The following is a 19,013-nucleotide window of genomic DNA, read 5'->3' as shown; positions in this document are numbered from 1 at the left end:
GTCGCGATGAGGTGTATCGCATGGGCTATACAGAAGTTCCATAATTGGAGTGCCTCGTGACAGAGGGGAGAAGACCATGACCCGCCCTGCTTGTTTATATAGAACATGGCGGTAGTGTTGTCCGTCAGGACTGCCATGCTGTGACCTTTTAAGGTGGCGCGGAAGGTCTGACAGGCGAGGCGAACCGCTCTTAGCTCCTTCAGATTGATGTGAAGCAGCTTGTCTTCTCTGGACCACAGCCCTTGGGTCCGCAGTTCCCCCAGGTGCGCCCCCCAACCCAGGTCCGATGCATCTGTTACCAACGTCAGAGTGGGCTGTGGGGCAGCGAAGGGGATCCCTTCGCATACCTGTTGGCGATCGAGCCACCAGCGTAGCGAGCCGAGCACCTGGTTTGGGATTGTGACTACTTGATCCAATGGGTCTCTGTTGGGGCGATGCGTGTGGGCGAACCACAACTGTAAAGGCCGGAGCCTCAGGCGGGCATGTCTGACCACGTGTGTGCAAGCTGCCATATGCCCCAGGAGCTGCATGCAACACCTTGCCGTTGTCGTGGGGAACTTTTGGACCGAGCTTACGGCTCTGTGAATTGACATGAACCGTGCCTCTGGTAGGCTCGCTTGTGCGGTTACCGAGTCCAGGGATGCACCTATGAAGTCCAGCCTCTGTGTGGGGACTAACGTGGACTTGGGCACATTGACCCGGAGGCCGAGCTTGTCGAACGTCTGCAAGGCCAGCGTCACGTGAGATCGGACCTCGGCCTCCGACCTGCCCGCGAGTAGCCAATCGTCCAGGTACGGAAACACACGCATCCTTCTCTTTCGAAGGAAGGCTGCTACCACGGACATGCATTTCGTGAACACTCGTGGTGCTGACGCCAGGCCGAAGGGCAGGACCATAAATTGGAAATGGCGCTGGTCGACAACGAAGCGCAGGAATCGCCTGTGGGCCGGATTGATTGCAATGTGAAAATAGGCATCTTTCATATCGAGGGCAGCATACCAATCCCCCGGATCCAGGGATGGGATAAAAGTTCCCAGGGAGACCATACGGAAGCGAGCTTTGATCAGAAACTTGTTTAGATCGCGCAGGTCCAAAATAGGACGGAGGCCTCCTTTTGCCTTGGGGATCAGGAAGCATCTGGAGTAGAATCCTTTTCCCCTCAGGTCTGTTGGGACCTCTTCTACTGCTCCAGCAGCGAGAAGGGTCTGAACCTCCTGCGTGAGAAGTTGCTCGTGAGAAGGGTCCCTGAAGAGGGACGGGGAAGGGGGATGGCAGGGAGGGGGCGAGGAAAACTGGAGGGTATAGCCTGCCTTCACTGTGCGCAGGACCCATTGGTCCGATGTTATGCGCGACCATGCCCGGTAGAAATGGGACAGGTAGTCTTTGAAAAACAGAGGAGGATCCAGTATGGAATATGGTATGCTGTCCTCGGGCGTAGCTTCAAAAGCCTGGTTTATTCCCTGGCTGTGGCTTGCCCTGGCTGTGACTCTGGCCCTGGTTAGGCGTATTGTTACGTCTCCGCCTGTTATCCCTGCCTCGACGGCGGTACGGCTCGTGTCGGGGGCGAGGGTGGTATTGCCTTTGCGGCGGCTGGGGTTTAAAGGGCTTACACTGCGTTACCGGAGTGTGCATACCCAACGACTTAAGGGTCGCTCGTGAGTCCTTAAGGCTATGTAGCCTGGCGTCCGTCTGGTCGGAAAACAAGCCCGAACCTTCAAACGGGAGGTCCTGCAGCGTGGTCTGCACCTCTAGCGGGAGACCTGAAGCCTGCAACCACGCCGAACGCCTCATCACGACTCCCGACGCAATTGTTCTAGCCGCAGCGTCGGCTGAGTCTAGTGCGGCCTGTAATGAGGTCTTGGCCACTGCCATTCCCTCATCCACCAGGGCCGTGAACTCCTGATGCGCGTCAGGTGGGAGGGAGTCCTTAAACTTGGCAACTGATGCCCAAGAGTTAAAATTGTGCCTGTTTAGAATCGCCTGCTGATTGGCGATCCTCAGTTGAAGGCCCCCCGATGAATAGACTTTCCTCCCGAATAAGTCCAATCTCTTAGCTTCCTTGCCCTTGGGGGCAGGAGCTTGCTGGCCATGCCGCTCCTTTTCGTTGACCGCCGAGACCACCAGCGAACAGGGGGACGGATGTAGAAAGAGGAAGTCAAACCCTCTAGATGGGGTGAAGTATTTCCTCTCCACGCCTTTTGCAGCTGGCGTACTGGAGGCCGGTGTTTGCCACACTGTCTTATAGTTGGACTGTACTGTCCGTATAATCGGGAGAGCGACTCTGGAGGGGCCCTCTGGGCTCAGGATATTGACCATGGGGTCATCCTGCTCTACAGTCTCCTCCGCTTGCAAGCCCAGATTGAGGGCTACCCGGTGAAGCAGGTCTTGGTGTGCCCGATGGTCAATCGGGGGAGGGCCGGACACCAGTGTGCCCGCTACCGCCTCGTCTGGCGAGGAGGAAGAGGTCGGGGCCTTCTGCCCATCCTCATTGTCCTGCAATCCGGCATCAGCCAATTGTTCCTCTGCGGCCTGACCCGCAGCGTGGGATTGGGACGGCACCGTACTCGGTGCCGAGTCCACTCCTTCCCGCTCCGGTGGTCTAGAGACCGTTGCCTCCCTATACGATGGCGGACGGTGCCGCGGGAAGCGGGATCGGTACCCGGATCTCGAGGCCCTCGATGGGGGCCTTTGCTGGTGGTAGGCCCAGGGTGTCCAGAATGGCCATTGGCTCGGTTGGCCCCATTGGGACTGACCGTAGTCCCTGCTGGCCTGTGACCTATGGGCATACCCGCCGTACCGGTCTGAGTCAGTCCCCGAGACCACGGACGGTGACCTGGAAGGCCACGGTGGAGCCGTAGGATGGTGCCGGTCCGGTTTTGGGGAGTAGCGCCTCCGCGACCAGGACCTGGAATAGCGCCTCGCCGACCTGGACCTGGAACGGTACCGGTGATCGCGGGACCGGGAACGGCTACGGCTGGTCGGCCTTGGGTAACGAACCGCCGACGCTTCGCGGTGCCGACTCGTGCTCGGTTGCTGAGTCAGTGCCGACTGCTTGCTGAAGCCCGACTGCTGCGGTGCTTCCTGCGCCGAAGGCAACCGGGAGTCCACCGAGGCGGAGCTCAACCGGGACCGGTTCCTGGAGCGGTGCCGAGACGGCGACCGTGATGGGCGCACCATCACCGGCTTGCCTCTGCGCGGCAGCATCGGCGGGGCGCCCTCAGCGCGTGCCGGGGCCTCAACGGACAAAGCAATGAGGTCCTTAGCTGCCTCAAATGTGTCCAGAGTGGAGGGCTGTTCCACGAGCTCCTCCAGCCCTTCATCCTCGCTCGACGCGCCCATCCTGGGGCTCGACGGGCCTTTCGGCGCCGGAGCCACTACCGGGGTCCGTGGTGGGGCCGTATCGGCCTTAGGGGCACTCGAGGTCTTTACCGGTGCCGCCCTCTTGTGCGGGGAGCGTCTTCGGGCCTTAGGTTGGCCCTTCGCTTTCGCCGGCGAAGACGATCGGCGTTGTGTATTTCCCCGCTGGGTCGGTGCCGCGGGCTTCGGGTGACTCGCCGGCGCCGGTTCCCGCACCGATGCCGGGGCGCTCCGCACGGAGGCAGACGGTGCCGTCGAAGTGGAGGGCTGTAACGCCGTCTCCATGAGCAGCTGCTTAAGGCGAAAGTCCCTCTCTTTTTTAGTTCTGGGCTTAAAGGCCTTGCAGATCTTGCAGCGCTCTTTCTGGTGAGCCTCCCCCAGGCAACGGAGACACGAAGCGTGGGGGTTACTCAATGGCATAGGCCTGCGGCACGTGGCACAAGCCTTGAAGCCTTGGGCGTGTGGCATACCCCGCCGCCCAGGGCCGGTGCCGGGGCTGAACAAACAACCCCGGCAGGAACTTTAAGTACCCTAATGAGCTGTTAACTACTGGCTCAACACTACTACAAACTAACTGATAACTGCTAGATAACACTAATGACTATTGCTAAGGAACACTCTCAGACGAGAGACAGAGTTGTTCCAACGCCGCCACGAACGGTAAGAAGGAACTGGAGGGGTCGGGTCGGCAGGGATATATATACCCTGGAGCGGTGCGCCGCTCTGGCGGGAAGGAGGGGGCCCCGCCGGGAGCCGCTAAGGGAAAAAGTTTCCGACGTCCGTGCACGCGGCGCGCGTACACCTAATCTGTAATGGACGTGAACAATCACTCGAAGAAGAACTCAACTTCCCTCTTGCGTGAGATGGCCCCTGAAGCTCTGAATCAAGGCACCGTGGTGGGACAGGGTACAGGAAAGCTTGCTGTGCTGGACACTCCTACGGGACCTGTTCTGGGGATGGGGCTTCAGCCTCCAGGGCTGCTCATCTGGCACTGAATCCAGCCAAGTGACAGAGCAACATGTTACTCCTAGAATGGGACTCTGCGCCCACATGGCGATCGACATTTGAGAGCCACGCTGTCTGGGAGCACTGCGGATGTGCCATGGAGGGAGGAGCTCTCTCAATGGTCTCCAGGGTGGATGAGAGCAGCTAGAGGACATAGTCTTTGTAATGCAGGATCTATGTGCGGGGGATCCCAGCGATCCCCACCAAAGGAAGTTAATGAATGCCATTACTGCAGGTACCAGTGTGCAGCACATTTAGGGACTGCTCCTGCCCCTACCACTGGGCTCTTTAGGAACCAGCAAGCTCAGTCTGCGTCCCAGAGGAGCTTGGAGTCTGCCACTCCACAATCTACATGCTGCCATCACTCAGTACAAACTGGCTCATGAGGCTGCACTGCAAGTCAAGAGGTCAGAGACCAGGCTGCCACCAGAGTTCCTGAGGACAGGAGCAAAGCACTGATAAAAGCATTCGCAGCTCAGAAGAATAATGACCCGACAGGAGAAACAAGAGGAAACATGTCTTTTCCCATCCGACACTACAAACAATATTGATTTTGAGTTGAGGCATCTCTGTTCTTCCTCCTGGGGAAGAAGCTTTAAGAATGGTGGCCTAAAATTAAACCCCTTCCTGCACCAAGGAGAGCACGGCTGCTATCCGCCAAAGGGAGCGAACGTTCATCCAACTCAGCATGCAACCTCCATGGCAGCTGCCATTGAGCAAGTGTCTTGGTAGTGGGTGAAATGGGGCCTGATTCGCATTAGAGCTACCCATAGCCAGCCACAACCCCTCCACTCCAGCTAGTTATACCTATCTATCAATATCTATACACACAAAGAGCATTGTAGCTGGCTATAGTCATGTATACAATCACACACATTCGGCAGAGTCCGGAGCACTGAGAGCTGCCGTCTTTTCTCCCCATGGATTGGAGGAGGCCTGTAGAGGGGAGGAAAGGACACTGGAGCCATCCTAAATCTACTGCAAACGCACTGGCCCCCCTGGGTGCTGACAGCAAGTCTGCTTATTGGTCCCATAGATTCATAGACACCAAGACCAGAAGGGTCCATTGCGATCGCCTAGTCTGACCTCCTGGATGAGGCAGGCCAGAGACCTGCCCTGAACTCATTCCTGTCTGAAGTAGAGCAGATCATCTAGAACAGGGGTGGGCAAATTTTTTGTCCCGAGGGCCACATATCAGTATGGAAATTGTATGGTGGGCCATGAATGCTCACGAAATTGGGGGTTGGGTGCGGGAGGGCTCCAGCTGGGGGTGTGGGCTCGGGGGTGGGGCTGGGGATGAGGGGTTGGGAGTTCAGGAGGGTGCTCCAGGCTGGGACTGAGGGGTTCAGACAGCAGGAGGGGGATCAGGGCTGGGGCAGGGGATGGGGTTGTGGGAAGAGGTCAGGGGGGCAGGCTCTGGGCGGCACTTACCTCAAGCAGCTCCCAGAAACAGCAGCATGTCCCCCCTTCCGGCTCCTACCCGGAGGTGCGACCAGGCGGCTCTGTCCACAGGTGCCACCCCTGCAACTCCCATTGGCTGTGGTTCCCGGCCAGTGGGAGCTGCAGGGGTGGCACTTGGGGAGGGGGCAGCATGCGGAGCCCCCTGGCTGCCCCTATGCGTAGGAGCAGTAGGGGGGACATGCCGCTGCTTCTGGGAGCCATGCAGAGTGGGGCAAGACCCCGACCCTGCTCCCCGGCTGGAGTGCCAGAGCAGGACAAGCCCCAGACCCCATTTCCCGATAGGAGCTTGAGGGTCGGATTAAAATGTCTGGAGGGCCGGATGTGGCCCCCAGGCTGAAGTTTGCCCACTCCTGGTCTAGAAACACATCCAATCTCCCAGGATGGAGAATCTGCCATTCAACCCCTTTCCAATGCCAGTCTGAGGTGCTCCAGAATGACTGGGAGAGGGGGGCAGGTCTCAGCCCTGGGATCCAGATTTCCCGTTCTCAGGGAAGGGCCCTCTCTCAGACTGTGATTGCAGCCCCTGTGGAGGCAGCCCCACCTCCTTCAGGGAGAGGTAGTGCTGGCCCCCAGGACGTGGCTGGCAGACAGTGGATGCAGCACTAGCAGTAAGAAAATTTCACAATCACTGAAGCTAGTTAAAGATGGAGGCAGGAGGTGGTGGGAAGGGGGGGGTAATGGAGGAAGCAAGAGGGAGACAGGACACTGAAGAAGAGAACGGAGCAGAGGGAACTGGGGAGAGCATTAGCCCTGACAGATGGGAGCTGAGCCTCAGCGGCCCAATCCCCCTTCCCTCCAGCCCCAAGGAAGCCTCTCAGTTTTGGGGTTCCACAGATTTAAGAGAGTTCTGGCTGGGAGCAGCTGCCGTGTGCTGCCTTGTGCTCTAGAAACACGGGCTGACCCTGTGCCTGTTAATCTCCCCAGATCCCCCATCCCTGAAAAGGGGGGAGGCAGAGGCCATGTATGGGCTGGCAGGTAGGGGATGGAGGGCATAGGAAGCAGTGCAGAGGGGCCTGTGCTCCCTGAGAATTCCCAACCCACTGGAGATGTCCTTGGACTTCCCCCATAGCTCCTGTGCTGTCTGCCACACCCCCTGCTCACGCCGAGGGCCAGCGAACCCCACCCCTCATCCTCCAGCAGACGACTCACAAACTCTCCGGGGGCAAACTCACATGTCTTAGCCTTCCCCAAGCTCCTCTTTCTGTGCCAAGTTAGACATGGTGCTCTCCCCTCCATAGCTACTCCCGGAGTCCCGACACCATCCCACTGCGTCTCTCGGCCAGGAGTTCCCATCCCCACGCACCAGAGGCTCTCTTATAGATCCTGCCAAGGGAGAGGAGTGGGGGGGGGGGAGGCCCCTTCCCTCCCCAGTGGCTGAGAAGGACTGAGTGCAGAGAAGTATGAGCTGATTATATGAGGCTGAGAGCCTGGAGGTTACTTTGCTCACCTCCCTTTCAGCTCCTCAGGAGGAGCAGCAGCCTGGTCGCCTGGACACCTTAAAGTGCCTCCATCATGTGCTGGGAGCCAGAGAAGACAGGTTGGCCTCAGAGCCATGAGTCTCTCAGGTACCTGAGCTGGCCTAGATGGCTCTTGGGGACCAGGGTGTGCTGGGCCAGGAGCACGCTCAGCCACAGGGACAGGAGATAACCCCTCCAGCCTGCAATCAGACAGGCATCAGTGGGCTGTCTGGAGCATGGCAGAAAGAGGCACTAGAGACCCCATAGAGTTGGGGAGGAGTGGACAATGAAGACCCCCTCCATATGAAGATATTCAAAGAAAACACAATGCACATAGGATTGCCTGTTGAAAGGCATCTCCTGCGGTGCAGGACAGACACGGCAGAAACAATGCACTGTAGTGGGGATTTCAATCCATTGCTCAGCAGGACACCTCTTAAACTAAGTCCGAGTGACAGCTTTTGTATTCCCCCTTCCCCTCCCCACCAATTGCTGCTGATTATGTCTGCCCCTGCCTGAGAGATTGGACTGAGTCTCAGAGATCTGGCCTGACTCCAGAGCAAAACTGCTCTGTGTCTCAGGGGTGTTCAGGTGCAGGTTTCCAGTTCAGTCTACTCATCTCCAGTCTCCACAGAGACATGGTCCAGACAGGTAAGCGCATGGCTCCTCTGCTGGATTCAGGGGGTGGCCTCACAATCCTGCATCTATGGCATCACCCATCAGCACGACTGAAATGATTGTGATGCAATGCACATTAAGTGATGGCATCAGAGAATGAAGCAGGCAGCAGGAGGTGAAGCGCTGTTCTTGGATGCAGGTATCTCAGCCATCTGCAGTGAGAATAGGAGTGGGACTGATTGAAAGACACAGGGCAATTTAATGGGGAACCGGAGAATTACATATGCCGTTGTGAAGTTGGGGTGTCTGGGCTCTTTAAAAGCCTCAGCAAGCTGGTTTTACTGGGCCAGTGACTATGCCAAGCACCTGCCTGTGAAGCTGACAGCTGTGTGCCCTTCCCATGACAGTATGTGCTGACTCAGTGCCATGGCATCTGAAGCTTTGTTACATCATTGCTGCCAAGCAGAGCCAGCCTCAGACAGACCCCAATCCGGGGATAGATCAAGGTGGAAGGGGCAACCCCCAGTGAATCAGGGCTCATTTGCTTCCCGTGACAAGTTTGCTGCTCACTGCCATGCCTGCTGATTTGAGTCAGTCACTGCCTGCTGGCACTGCCTAAGAAGTGGTTCTGTTTCGCAGCACAAAACACCACCGCGGCTGGCCTCAGGGCTTCCAGCTCTCGCGCTCCAGTGACGTTAATGAAGGGAGCGGAGCTGCTCCTGTGGGAGCTGGAGCTCAGAGCAAGGCAATTCGGAGTCCTTGTTGGAGTGACCTTGGATCTCTGTGATGGTGCCTGCCTTCCAAAGAGACAAGGCAAGAACACGTGTCTATTGGCATATCCCCTGTGGATTGAAAAGGTGACATCCTGACACTTTTGGTTGTTTATGGCAGAGACTAGAGAGTAGCTAAAAGCAGCCTCACTTGCATCTCCAACTCAAGTGGAGGGCACTGTTTAAGCTTGCTCAGAGCACATGAAGCTCTAGGCACTCTTTGTACCCAGTACATCCTAATTAGTCAACGGCAGCTGCCCCTGTATGTTCGTTGCAGCTCAATGAGATGCCAAAGCCACTACAGAAGGAGAATGCTGTGGCCTCTGCATCACAGGGGCTACTAGTCCAGCTGCAAACCTGAAAATAAGAGTCCAGCAGGAGTGCAAATATCATCTGGTTTGCTGCTGGATCCTGGGAATGTTAACCCCTGGGAGGCTGCAGGCATGCCACAGACACTCTGCTACAAGCCTGGGGAAAAAAGTCCAGGGTGTCCAGATGGGGACAGATGTGCACAATACCTTACAGCATTTCCCCCTGGGCTTTAAGGAAAACAGAAGGGAATAGTATTTCAAGCAGGTTTGCTGAGCGTCTCACAGAACAGGATAAGTATGAAACTGGAAAGGACAAAGCCAGCTAGCAAAGGGAAGGGGGGTATTACCCATTTGGGGCAAACCTTGCTTTATGAAGAGTGCCAACTTGGGAATCTCTGTAAGACAACATCTGATGTGTATTTCTCGTTTCTGAATCACTACATGCTGCTTCCTAAACGGAAATGGGACAGGAATAAACTCCACCTGTCCCTACAGTACCTGCTAGATAGCTGCCTACAGCTCTCTGTTGTAACAGCCCTGAAACCCAGCAGTTGGAGTTCCCCATTAGCAGGTCATTGTGTGTTTGTGGGAGCACCAGTGGCTGACCAGTTCTGCTCATGGAAGCCAAGGGAGGGCTCACACCTCCCTTCTGTGCGCTGCTCCTCTGAGCTGTTCTGCTTATCGTTGGCCTGAGGTTGTGTTTTGTGACGCTGGTGTCCCGAGTTTTGTTGGATGTGATGCAGCCAAACACGAGAGCATCCTCCCAGCTGTCTGCTCTAGAACCAGCCTTCTCCTTGAATAACCTCAGCCCTGAGAGTCGGCTACTGTAGGCAGCAAGATCTCACCCATGAGGCAGTTGTGTGTTCTCTGGAATGGCTTCAGAGGGGCCAGGTGCATGTCTCTGCCTGCTGCAGAGCTTCACTCCAATGTATTGTTCATCTTGGCTACGGAGACAGGGCTGAAGGAAAAATTAGAGCCATATAGCCCATGAAGTTTGAGAGTGGAAACTGAGCACAAGAGAACCTTCAAACCACAAGTAATGCATACGAGGAATTAAAGACTCTGTCCCCCCACCCCCAGTTTATTTAATCTAGAATGGCCTGCTCTCTAGGAGACAGCGGCCTCCAAACAACCACATAAACCCAGAAACAGCTGCGCATTAGGCACTGACCAGGGAACTATCTGGGGATGAGATGACAGGATTACTGTTAAGATTGGCTTCTTGGGATAGAAGGGGTATCAGATTCCTGGAGCGATGGGCCCAGCCTACAGAGTTCAGATCCAGATCTTCCACCCAAAGGGTGTTCAGAGCTGGGATTTTGGTTCAGACCATACTCCAGATCCCAGACCCTTCCCCTACTGTCAGGAAGTCACTGGGATCTAACACTGTAGAGAATAAACATCTTGTACATGATGTGCATCTCCAGATCTTCCTCTGCCAGGCAGCTGCAGCTGACAACGTCCCCGATACTCTAGCTCAGCATTTCCTGAATGTCTGATGAGAGACAACTCCTGGTGCTATGAGAACCTGAGCAGTACAGTGTAGGAGGATCATGGGAAGCAAGCAAATGAGGACAGACTGAGAGAGGCAGTAGCTGTAGCCGCACAGATAGCAGTTTCCATCATGATTTGGCCTCAGGTCTTACTCTCATCTACCCCACATCTTTTCAGTTCCTTCCTTATTTCTGTCTCCAGGCCCAGTCTTCACAATGGAGGTTTTGTCATGCCACAAAACACCTCCTCTGCACACACACCCATTCCACATCCCTCTTTGCAAACAGTACTCTGGCCACTTCCTCTTGCAAACAGCACACACTAGATCTCCGCAACACATACGTGCTGTGCTATGAGAGACTTTAGCAATGCTCAAAGAGGTCAACCTCTGTTCCTTAGAAATAGAGATAGCCAGTTCATTCCATCGAGATAATACTAACACCTCCAAGGTCTTCTCTTGTGCTTTTCATGCACAGATCTCAAAGTGCTCCCAAAGGAGGAGATCCTTAACCCCATTTTACAGATGGCGAGAGTTTGGCCACATCTGGCTGCTGTGATAGGCATAAAAACACAGAGGGGACAGGAACCTGCTGGAGACACAGGCTGGGCCAATATCTTTTTGACAGTGCAAGAGGTGGTTTCTCTGGGGTGGTGGTCTTATGTTAGCCTGGGGTTACTCATGGAGTAAGGTACTCCTCAAAGTGAGGAATGGTCACAAAATCTGGGGGTTGGTCTCTCAGAGGTTTTTTTTTTTCCAGACTCCATTTGCACTGAAAGGAAAACAACCATTTCTTCCTTTTGTATTATTGTTATAATTTGAGAGCATTTCCAGGCAGAATCCTTCAGATTCCTGCTGCGCTTTATCACTGCCATAATTATAAAGTCAAATGCAATCATTAAAACAACATTTTCCCTGCACCAGCCTCAATTACTCCTTCCCCCAGAACCAACCCCAAATCGGAAATACTGTCAGGCAATAGAAAAATAGGGACACAAGTGTGTGTGTGCGCATCTGTTGTCATTTAACACAAGACCCCCTACTGCACCGAGCATGCCCCTCCAAATAGGGTCCCTGATGACCATGCAGATGACTCGTCTACTGAGATGGCGAAGATGTAAATTCTCTAGGGAGCTCTCCACAGGAACTCAATACCAAAGTGTTTAACCATTAGCTTGACCTTCACCTTCTGTCTTCTGACTGCTCTTATTACCTGCATGCACAGACAGAAGCAATGCTGGAAACCAGCTTAAAATTACTTCATTCACTTTCATTAGGGCTGGCAGGCAGCAGGGACAGAAGACGAGGAGCAGGGCAATGTGTCTGAACTTGCAGAGATGAACAGAGTGTCATGGACACAGCATGCTTTAAAAATCACAGCGCAAGTGAGGGAGTGGACAGAGAGAGAGAGAGAGAGAAAGAAAGTCGGGAATGAAAAGCTAGCAGATGGGGAGAAGGAGAGGGAGAAAAACCACAAAGACTGAGATAAAACCAAGAAAGAAAGAACTGGAAGGCCCAAATTCTGCCTCAATGATTCCCACAGAACTCCAGTGGTTTCAGGGCTTACATGCTATGGGTAGGGCTAAATTCTACCCTGGGAAACATAGTGCAAGACAGAGACACAGTGAGACGAGCCCATTAAAAAGGTCACAACACCTGTGGGGAGGGTCAGAGCCTTACCCTGATGTTGTCCTGCCAGCGGTGGGCTTTTTGGAACTTCTCAGCCGCACCAGCGAGTCTCTGCAAATAAAACAAGAGAGAAGTGACCACAGAGAAGAGAACATGTTTTGCAACAGCCAGGACACAGCTGATTTGAGCTCATCCCACCCCAGGAGGGCATCAGCTCCTATGGGGCCACTGACACCAGGAGTTGAGCCCGAGTCAAAGATCCAGCTCTCTGGGGGTTAGAACAGGCTCACCTGCGGAGGATGCGTTGTGTGTGCGCACACACACACACACACTCTCTCTCTCTGTGGGAGAGTGTTTTCAGCAGCCTCTGTGACCGGACACTGCATCAGCATCAGGACAGCGCAGCTACGTAAATCAAACTATTAAAGATCTGTGGAGATCTTACAGCACAGGCTCCCCCCTCAGAGCTCCAGGCTGCAAGGGGCTTCCACTGCCCCCCTAGTGCCCATCACTAACTCACAACGGGACAAGAAGAAGCAACCAAGGGGCTGCAAAAGATCTTGCAATGGGATCCCTCCCTTTGTTTCTTGAAGGGCAAGAGAGAAGGAGGAGGAACCCACCCACTAACCACAGCCCTTGTCTATACTTACACACACACACACACACACACGTGTACGCAGTCTAACTAAATCTTTGATATGAAAACGACTCCATTAAATGGGTGCAAAGGGCTGTCATTTCAGTTTAAAGCAGGCTTCTTGCTGTTTTGCCCTCGTCAGTTCCTTACTGACTTAAGCTGAGCTGAAATAAGCCACTCACAGTGAGATAAGCGTCTATACAGGGATCTGAACCAGTTTAACTAAATCCATACAGACACTGCTCGCTTTGCATATCGATAAACCTAGCTTTTCAGTCGTGACTTAGGACAGGAATTGAACTCAGGTCTCCAGAGCAGATGGAGAGAAGGCAGTTAGCCACAGCCAACCCTAGCTGCTGCCACTCTGTGGACAGTCCATAGCCCCTGAGATGGCGAGGGAGTTAGTGTCTCTGTCCAGAGCTGATTAATCCTCTCATGTCACACCAGATTATTTTTACACCTCGAGTGCAAAAGCCCAGAAGAGTCAGTTGGACAGCATTGAGCTGATCTGCAACACACCAGCCGTTCCCATGGGCTGAGGAACAGGGAGAGGAATCAGGGAAGATATCTCGGCAGCTCTGCCTTTAATCACTGACTGCGGTAGGGAGGCTCTCATACCAAGATGGCATTTAACGGCAGCCTAACGAGGTTTACTGCAAGAACAGGTTAAGCACAGACACGGGAGCCAGTTCCTTCCTTCAGAATGTACGAGATTTTAAAATATCATCTACATATCCAGAGCAAGAGGAGAGTCTTCAATACAAGTGAGTGCAGCATCAACATCATCCCTGGAAAGGGAAGCAAGAGGCAGGGCCTGGCACGACTGGGGGGAGGGGCGGAGGGGGGGATAAGGTGTGCTGTCTTCCCACTCAGCTACGTTACCCCATGCAACACGGCTGGCCCGGCCCAGAATGTGAAAAGTGAGAGGAACAAGAGTTGTGCAAAAAGGGGGTGAGCAATTTCTTTGCTTACTGCAAGAAGACAGCATGCAGCTACTCCATTCACACTTGGGTGGAACAGGCCTTACTTCACCAGGGGACATGGCTGAGGGATATAGCGTGGGGCTGTCTAAAGAAAAGTTAGGCCCAAATTTTCAAAGGGGTCGGGCAGCTCTAGGTTTCCATCCTGAGACACCACGGGCCTGATTTTCAGAAGCACTGAGCAGCCATTGCTCCAGTGGCCACCCCCGGGAGCTATTGGTGTTCAACACCTCTGACAGCCAGACCTTGTGCCTCAAGTGGGGCTCCCAACCGAGGCACGTGAATTCGCTGGCCATCTAGGGCACGTGAGTAAAAACAGAATGTGCAGCACTGCTGATGGGGACTAGGCAACAAACCCCAGCACCTGAGAGAGAGCAGGGCCATCAGGCGACTCTTCGCCCTTCTGTTGAGCAGCCAGCATTGGCCACTATCAGAGCCAGCAAAGCAGGTTAGATGGACCATTGGTCTCCTCCACTATGGTGGGGAGGCAGAGTACAGGGGCTAGACGGTTAGTCTATAGTGGGGAGGGAGTGTACGGGGCCAGACTGCTAGTCTTTTCTGGGCTGGTAGTGCTCTGATTTCTATCTATTGTGGAGCTGAGGCGGGGCTGGGGAAACTGGTTGCGTGTGTACCTGGAGTTTCAGGTACAATCAGGACCGGATGAGCAAACAGTGTAATACAGACCATGCTCCCAATACCCCCAACATGTACTATACTGGGCTAGAAATCATTAGTTTTTCTTTGTGGTTAGGATCAAAAGTCTCCCTCGAGAGCCAGAACAGGGCTCTGCCATCCCTGTCCCAACACAAGCATCCACTGGACAGTGCCCTCAGCCTCTCACCTAACCCCGCACTGCTGGGTTTGTCTGTCTTCCCCACTGCCCTGACCCCTCTCTACAGCGCATGGTGACCATTACGGCTCCTTTCCCGAGAGCCTGGAGGCCACTTTCTCCGATACCCACCCCTGGATCAGAGAAGCAGCCCTTAGCACTGGGCTCTGATACTGATCTGTGAATTGCCAAGGGCAGGGAGCAGTAACACAATGGGCAGCCTTTACCGTCCCTCCCCTTAGCTATGTGCCCATTCTGGCCTGCTCCTCAGCAATGCTGACCCAGAGAGCTCCCATCCAACTCTGGGCCTCTGGATCCAGGGCCCTGGGATGTTCCCTAGGGCTTTCCCTCTATTCATTTGTGTATCTCCTCTCATTCCTCTGCAGCTTTCCCATTCCCTGTTGCTTGCTCAGCTCCATACGGGGCTGTGGAAAGCGGGGTTTCTGAGGCAGCCGGCAGAGGACAGCAGCCTCAGATGTCATGGGCCCATCGTGCGATCTACAGCATGGCAGGGCAGGAGGAGAAAAAGAAATAAAGGAAAGAAAGCCAGGCGAGTCAATTTGTATAATAAAGCACCAAGAAGTAGCTGTGGTTGGCTCTTTTAATTGAGCTGAAAGGCACAAGTATCAAGAGCCCGGAGATATCCAAGGGGGATCAATTCTGCATCACTAAGTAAATTAAAAACAGAAAGCAAAATAAATTGTACAACCTCCCCCCACAGCCCAGTAGCCCAGAACCAAGAGCTGTGTGCCAGCAGGGCAGGTAAGAGGAGTGGCCCCTTTCCAGATGTGTGTGGTGAGTCCAGCCCAGACCTTCCAGGGCCACAGGTCAGATGACAAGGGCAAACACAACTGGCTGTGTAAAGGGTGTGTGTGTAGCACAGAGCCCATGCGGTTTCCAGCATGGGCCATATCTTACTCTGGGAGAATGGGGTGTGTACTTCAGGATCTGCCTCTACTTGCCCTTAACAGCACCAAAGGAATGGATCTGACTTCTTACCACCCTCATCTGTCAGTGTTAGAGTCGCACAAGACTGGCTTCCCCAGATAGACACTTCCTCTGCTCACAGTGGTGATGTTTCCCAGGTGATGAGCACGTTAAGTCTGATCTCAGGTGCAACATGCGTATCACTGCAGCCTTGTAAAATCAGACACACCCCACTAGCTCACACGCAGCTGTTGGCTTTATGGGATTCTCGGGGAATATGTGCCATGCACGCCTGAGCTCAGATCCAGGAACTAAGTGGCTAATCCGTAAGGAGGTTAATTAGCCATGAGGCTACCACAACAAACAATACAATAGTTAGTGAGATACATCAAGTCAAAGACATTGCTCATTGCAGGCCCTACTACCTACATATAGTCCTTTTTGTATTTACACTCAGGCAACTGTCTGATTGATTTGCCCTAATAACAGACAATATCCAAAATGCCTAGAATCTCCGACTATGGTGTGTACAAGAACCGTACAGCCATCACTGGCATGGCTTAAAATGCACAGCCACCCTACGCAGGGTTTAGGGCAGAGAGTGAAGAACAATACTGTACCCCCCCACAAGGTGAAAAGTGCTGGGTGATCTTTAATGACGACAAGTGGTAAAGGCCCTGGATGTTTTGCTGCTGTTATTCACGTGTTTTACTGAAAAATTATAATCAGACTAACAATGCTCAAGGAATCCTATAATGAAGGAAAAGCAAACAAAGTGACTTGAAGCCAACAGAACCCCTCACTGAAAACCAGGAAGCTACTGAAATAACTAGTCTGAGGAGAGTGATAAAATCATTGCATTAATAATTCATTGTCGTAATAAGCAAAGGAAGCTGCATGCTCAAAATGTCCAGTTTTGTTAGCACCAGTTTCCCATATGTCTGTCAGTGCCTCTTTACACGCCCCGTCAGCAACTATTTCACATTTGATCACTATACTCACAGGGCCAACTGCGCCCTTAGATACACCCTGGCACCCACACTGACTCATATGGGCGTTCTGAATCCAGATGAGAAATTTGGGCTTTGCTAACGGCTCTTTCCATTCTGCACATTCAGTTTAAAGCCAAGGGAAAGGCACTTGTCCTCAAAGCCTTTGTAAGATGTTCCCATGCTGCTACTAAGGGCGCAAGAGTCAAGATACTAAGTGACTTGTCTGGTAATTTTTTGACTTCTTGTACAAAAGATCCAGAGAACTGTGACCCAAAATCATTTTCTAGGGGGCATTAACACAATAGGTGCACATGTGACTCTGTTGCTATTATGTGGCCAATTGTTTTCTTTTAATGTTGCCTTCCACAACTTAATTGGGATCCAAATTGTTCCATGTAAAACCAAATAAGATGGCCAAGGGACTGCTGTAGAGTACCAAGAATGGGCCAACTGGCTAGGAGTCTCTCCCAAGGAGCTCCTATTTTAGCTTCCTCCAGAAGGCAGTGAGAAGATTAGCTATTTTCAAGAAAGGAGAGAATTTCCCACAGTTAGATCTGAGACCTGTTTGAAATAAAAACAGAGGGCCAAATCCCAGTCCCATTTAAGTCAATGGGAGTTTTCCAATTGCCTGGAATAGGACCAGGGTTTCACCCATACGTCGTGCCACTGTTCACGTTGGGTTTGGTGCCTAGGTGCTCTGTGGTGGGTGCCAATATAGGAACCTGGGGTGATAGAAGTGCCTTAGAAATGCTCAGATCAATACAGGCAGAGACATGATATTGCAGCTGGCTAGGGGGGCATGTGATGGGAGAATTGGTGGTGCTGCAGGAATCAGAGATAAGCACCTTGCGATGCTGTGGAAAAGAACTGGTGCCACCAAAATGTCAAGCCAGGGGACAGTGCTTTAGCATGCAAGTAGGTGGGTGTTAATTGGGCCCTACCAGCCCCATCACTGCCAACAACCTCTGTTCTCCCACCCACTGCACTGGTTTCTCTGTACCATCTCTACCTGTCGTGGCTTAGCAGCAATACAGATATATCCAGACAGCCGCACGAGAGAGAGAGAACAAACCTGAGAGGCAATGGGAGAAGCCAAGCAGATTAAGGTGTAACCCACCCACTTTAAAAAAAAAAAAGAAACTCAGCCAGTGAGTTTCTGCCATGCAGCAGGTCCCAATTCACCAATATAACAGGCCGCAAATGTCACATTGCCAATGCAAACCCACACTGATCATGATCAGGTCCTCAAGGAATCAATTATGAAACATTTAGAGGAGAGGAAAGTGATCAGGAACAGTCAGCATGGATTCACGAAGGGGAAGTCGTGCCTGACTAACCTAATTGCCTTCTATGATGAGATAACTGGCTCTGTGGATGAGGGGAAAGCAGTGGATGTGTTATTCCTTGACTTTAGCAAAGCTTTTGATACTGTCTCCCACAGTATTCTTGCCACCAAGTTAAAGAAGTATGGGCTGGATGAATGGACTGTAAGGTGGATAGAAAGCTGGCTAGATCGTCGGGCTCAACGGGTAGTGATCAATGGCTCCATGTCTAGTTGGCAGCCGGTTTCAAGTGGAGTGCCCCAAGGGTCGATCCTGGGGCCGGTTTTGTTTAATATCTTTATTAATGATCTGGAGGATGGTGTGGACTGCACTCTCAGCAAGTTTGCAGATGACACTAAACTAGGAGGCGTGGTAGATACACTAGAGGGTAGGGATCGGATACAGAGGGACCTAGACAAATTAGAGGATTGGGCAGAAAAAAACCTGATGAGGTTCAACAAGGACAAGTGCAGAGTCCTGCACTTAGGACGGAAGAATCCCATGCACTGCTACAGACTAGGGACCGAATGGCTAGGTAGCAGTTCTGCTGAAAAGGACCTAGGGGTCACAGTGGACGAGAAGCTGGATATGAGTCAACAGTGTGCTCTTGTTGCCAAGAAGGCTAACGGCATTTTGGGCTGTATAAGTAGGGGCATTGCCAGCAGATCGAGGAACGTGATCGTTCCCCTTTATTCGACATTGGTGAGGCCTCATCTGGAATACTGTGTCCAGTTTTGGGCCCCACACTACAAGAAGGATGTGGAAAAATTGGAAAGAGTCCAGCGGAGGGCAACAAAAATGACTAGGGGTCTGGAGCACATGACTTATGAGGAGAGGCTGAGAGAACTGGGATTGTTTAGTTTCCAGAAGAGAAGAATGAGGGGGGATTTGATAGCAGCCTTCAACTACCTTAAGGGGGGTTCCAAAGAGGATGGAGCTCAGCTGTTCTCAGTGGTGGCAGATGACAGAACAAGGAGCAATGGTCTCAAGTTGCAGTGGGGGAGGTCCAGGTTGGATATCAGGAAAAACTATTTCACTAGGAGGGTGGTGAAACACTGGAATGCGTTACCTAGGGAGGTGGTGGAGTCTCCTTCCTTGGAGGTTTTTAAGGCCCGGCTTGACATAGCCCTGGCTGGGATGATTTAGCTGGGAATTGGTCCTGCTTTGAGCAGGGGGTTGGACTAGATGACCTCTTGAGGTCCCTTCCAACTCTGATATTCTATGAT

General features: G+C 53.0%; 1 protein-coding gene across 1 annotated transcript in view; it reads right to left on the bottom strand.

Annotated features, from left to right (window-relative positions):
- Positions 1-19,013, bottom strand: part of CACNA2D2 (calcium voltage-gated channel auxiliary subunit alpha2delta 2) — a gene marked incomplete in the record, with an annotated part of 589,972 nt that overhangs the window by 248,090 nt on the left and 322,869 nt on the right. The window contains 1 exon segment of the mRNA XM_034776135.1: positions 12,152-12,211. Coding sequence (XP_034632026.1) covers positions 12,152-12,211 — 60 coding nt within the window.

Source organism: Trachemys scripta, chromosome 7 (assembly GCF_013100865.1).
Source record: "Trachemys scripta elegans isolate TJP31775 chromosome 7, CAS_Tse_1.0, whole genome shotgun sequence".
Classification (NCBI taxonomy): Eukaryota; Metazoa; Chordata; order Testudines; family Emydidae; genus Trachemys; species Trachemys scripta.
The sequence above is the reverse complement of the archived record's forward strand: the minus strand, read 5'-3'. Positions and strand labels throughout refer to the sequence as shown.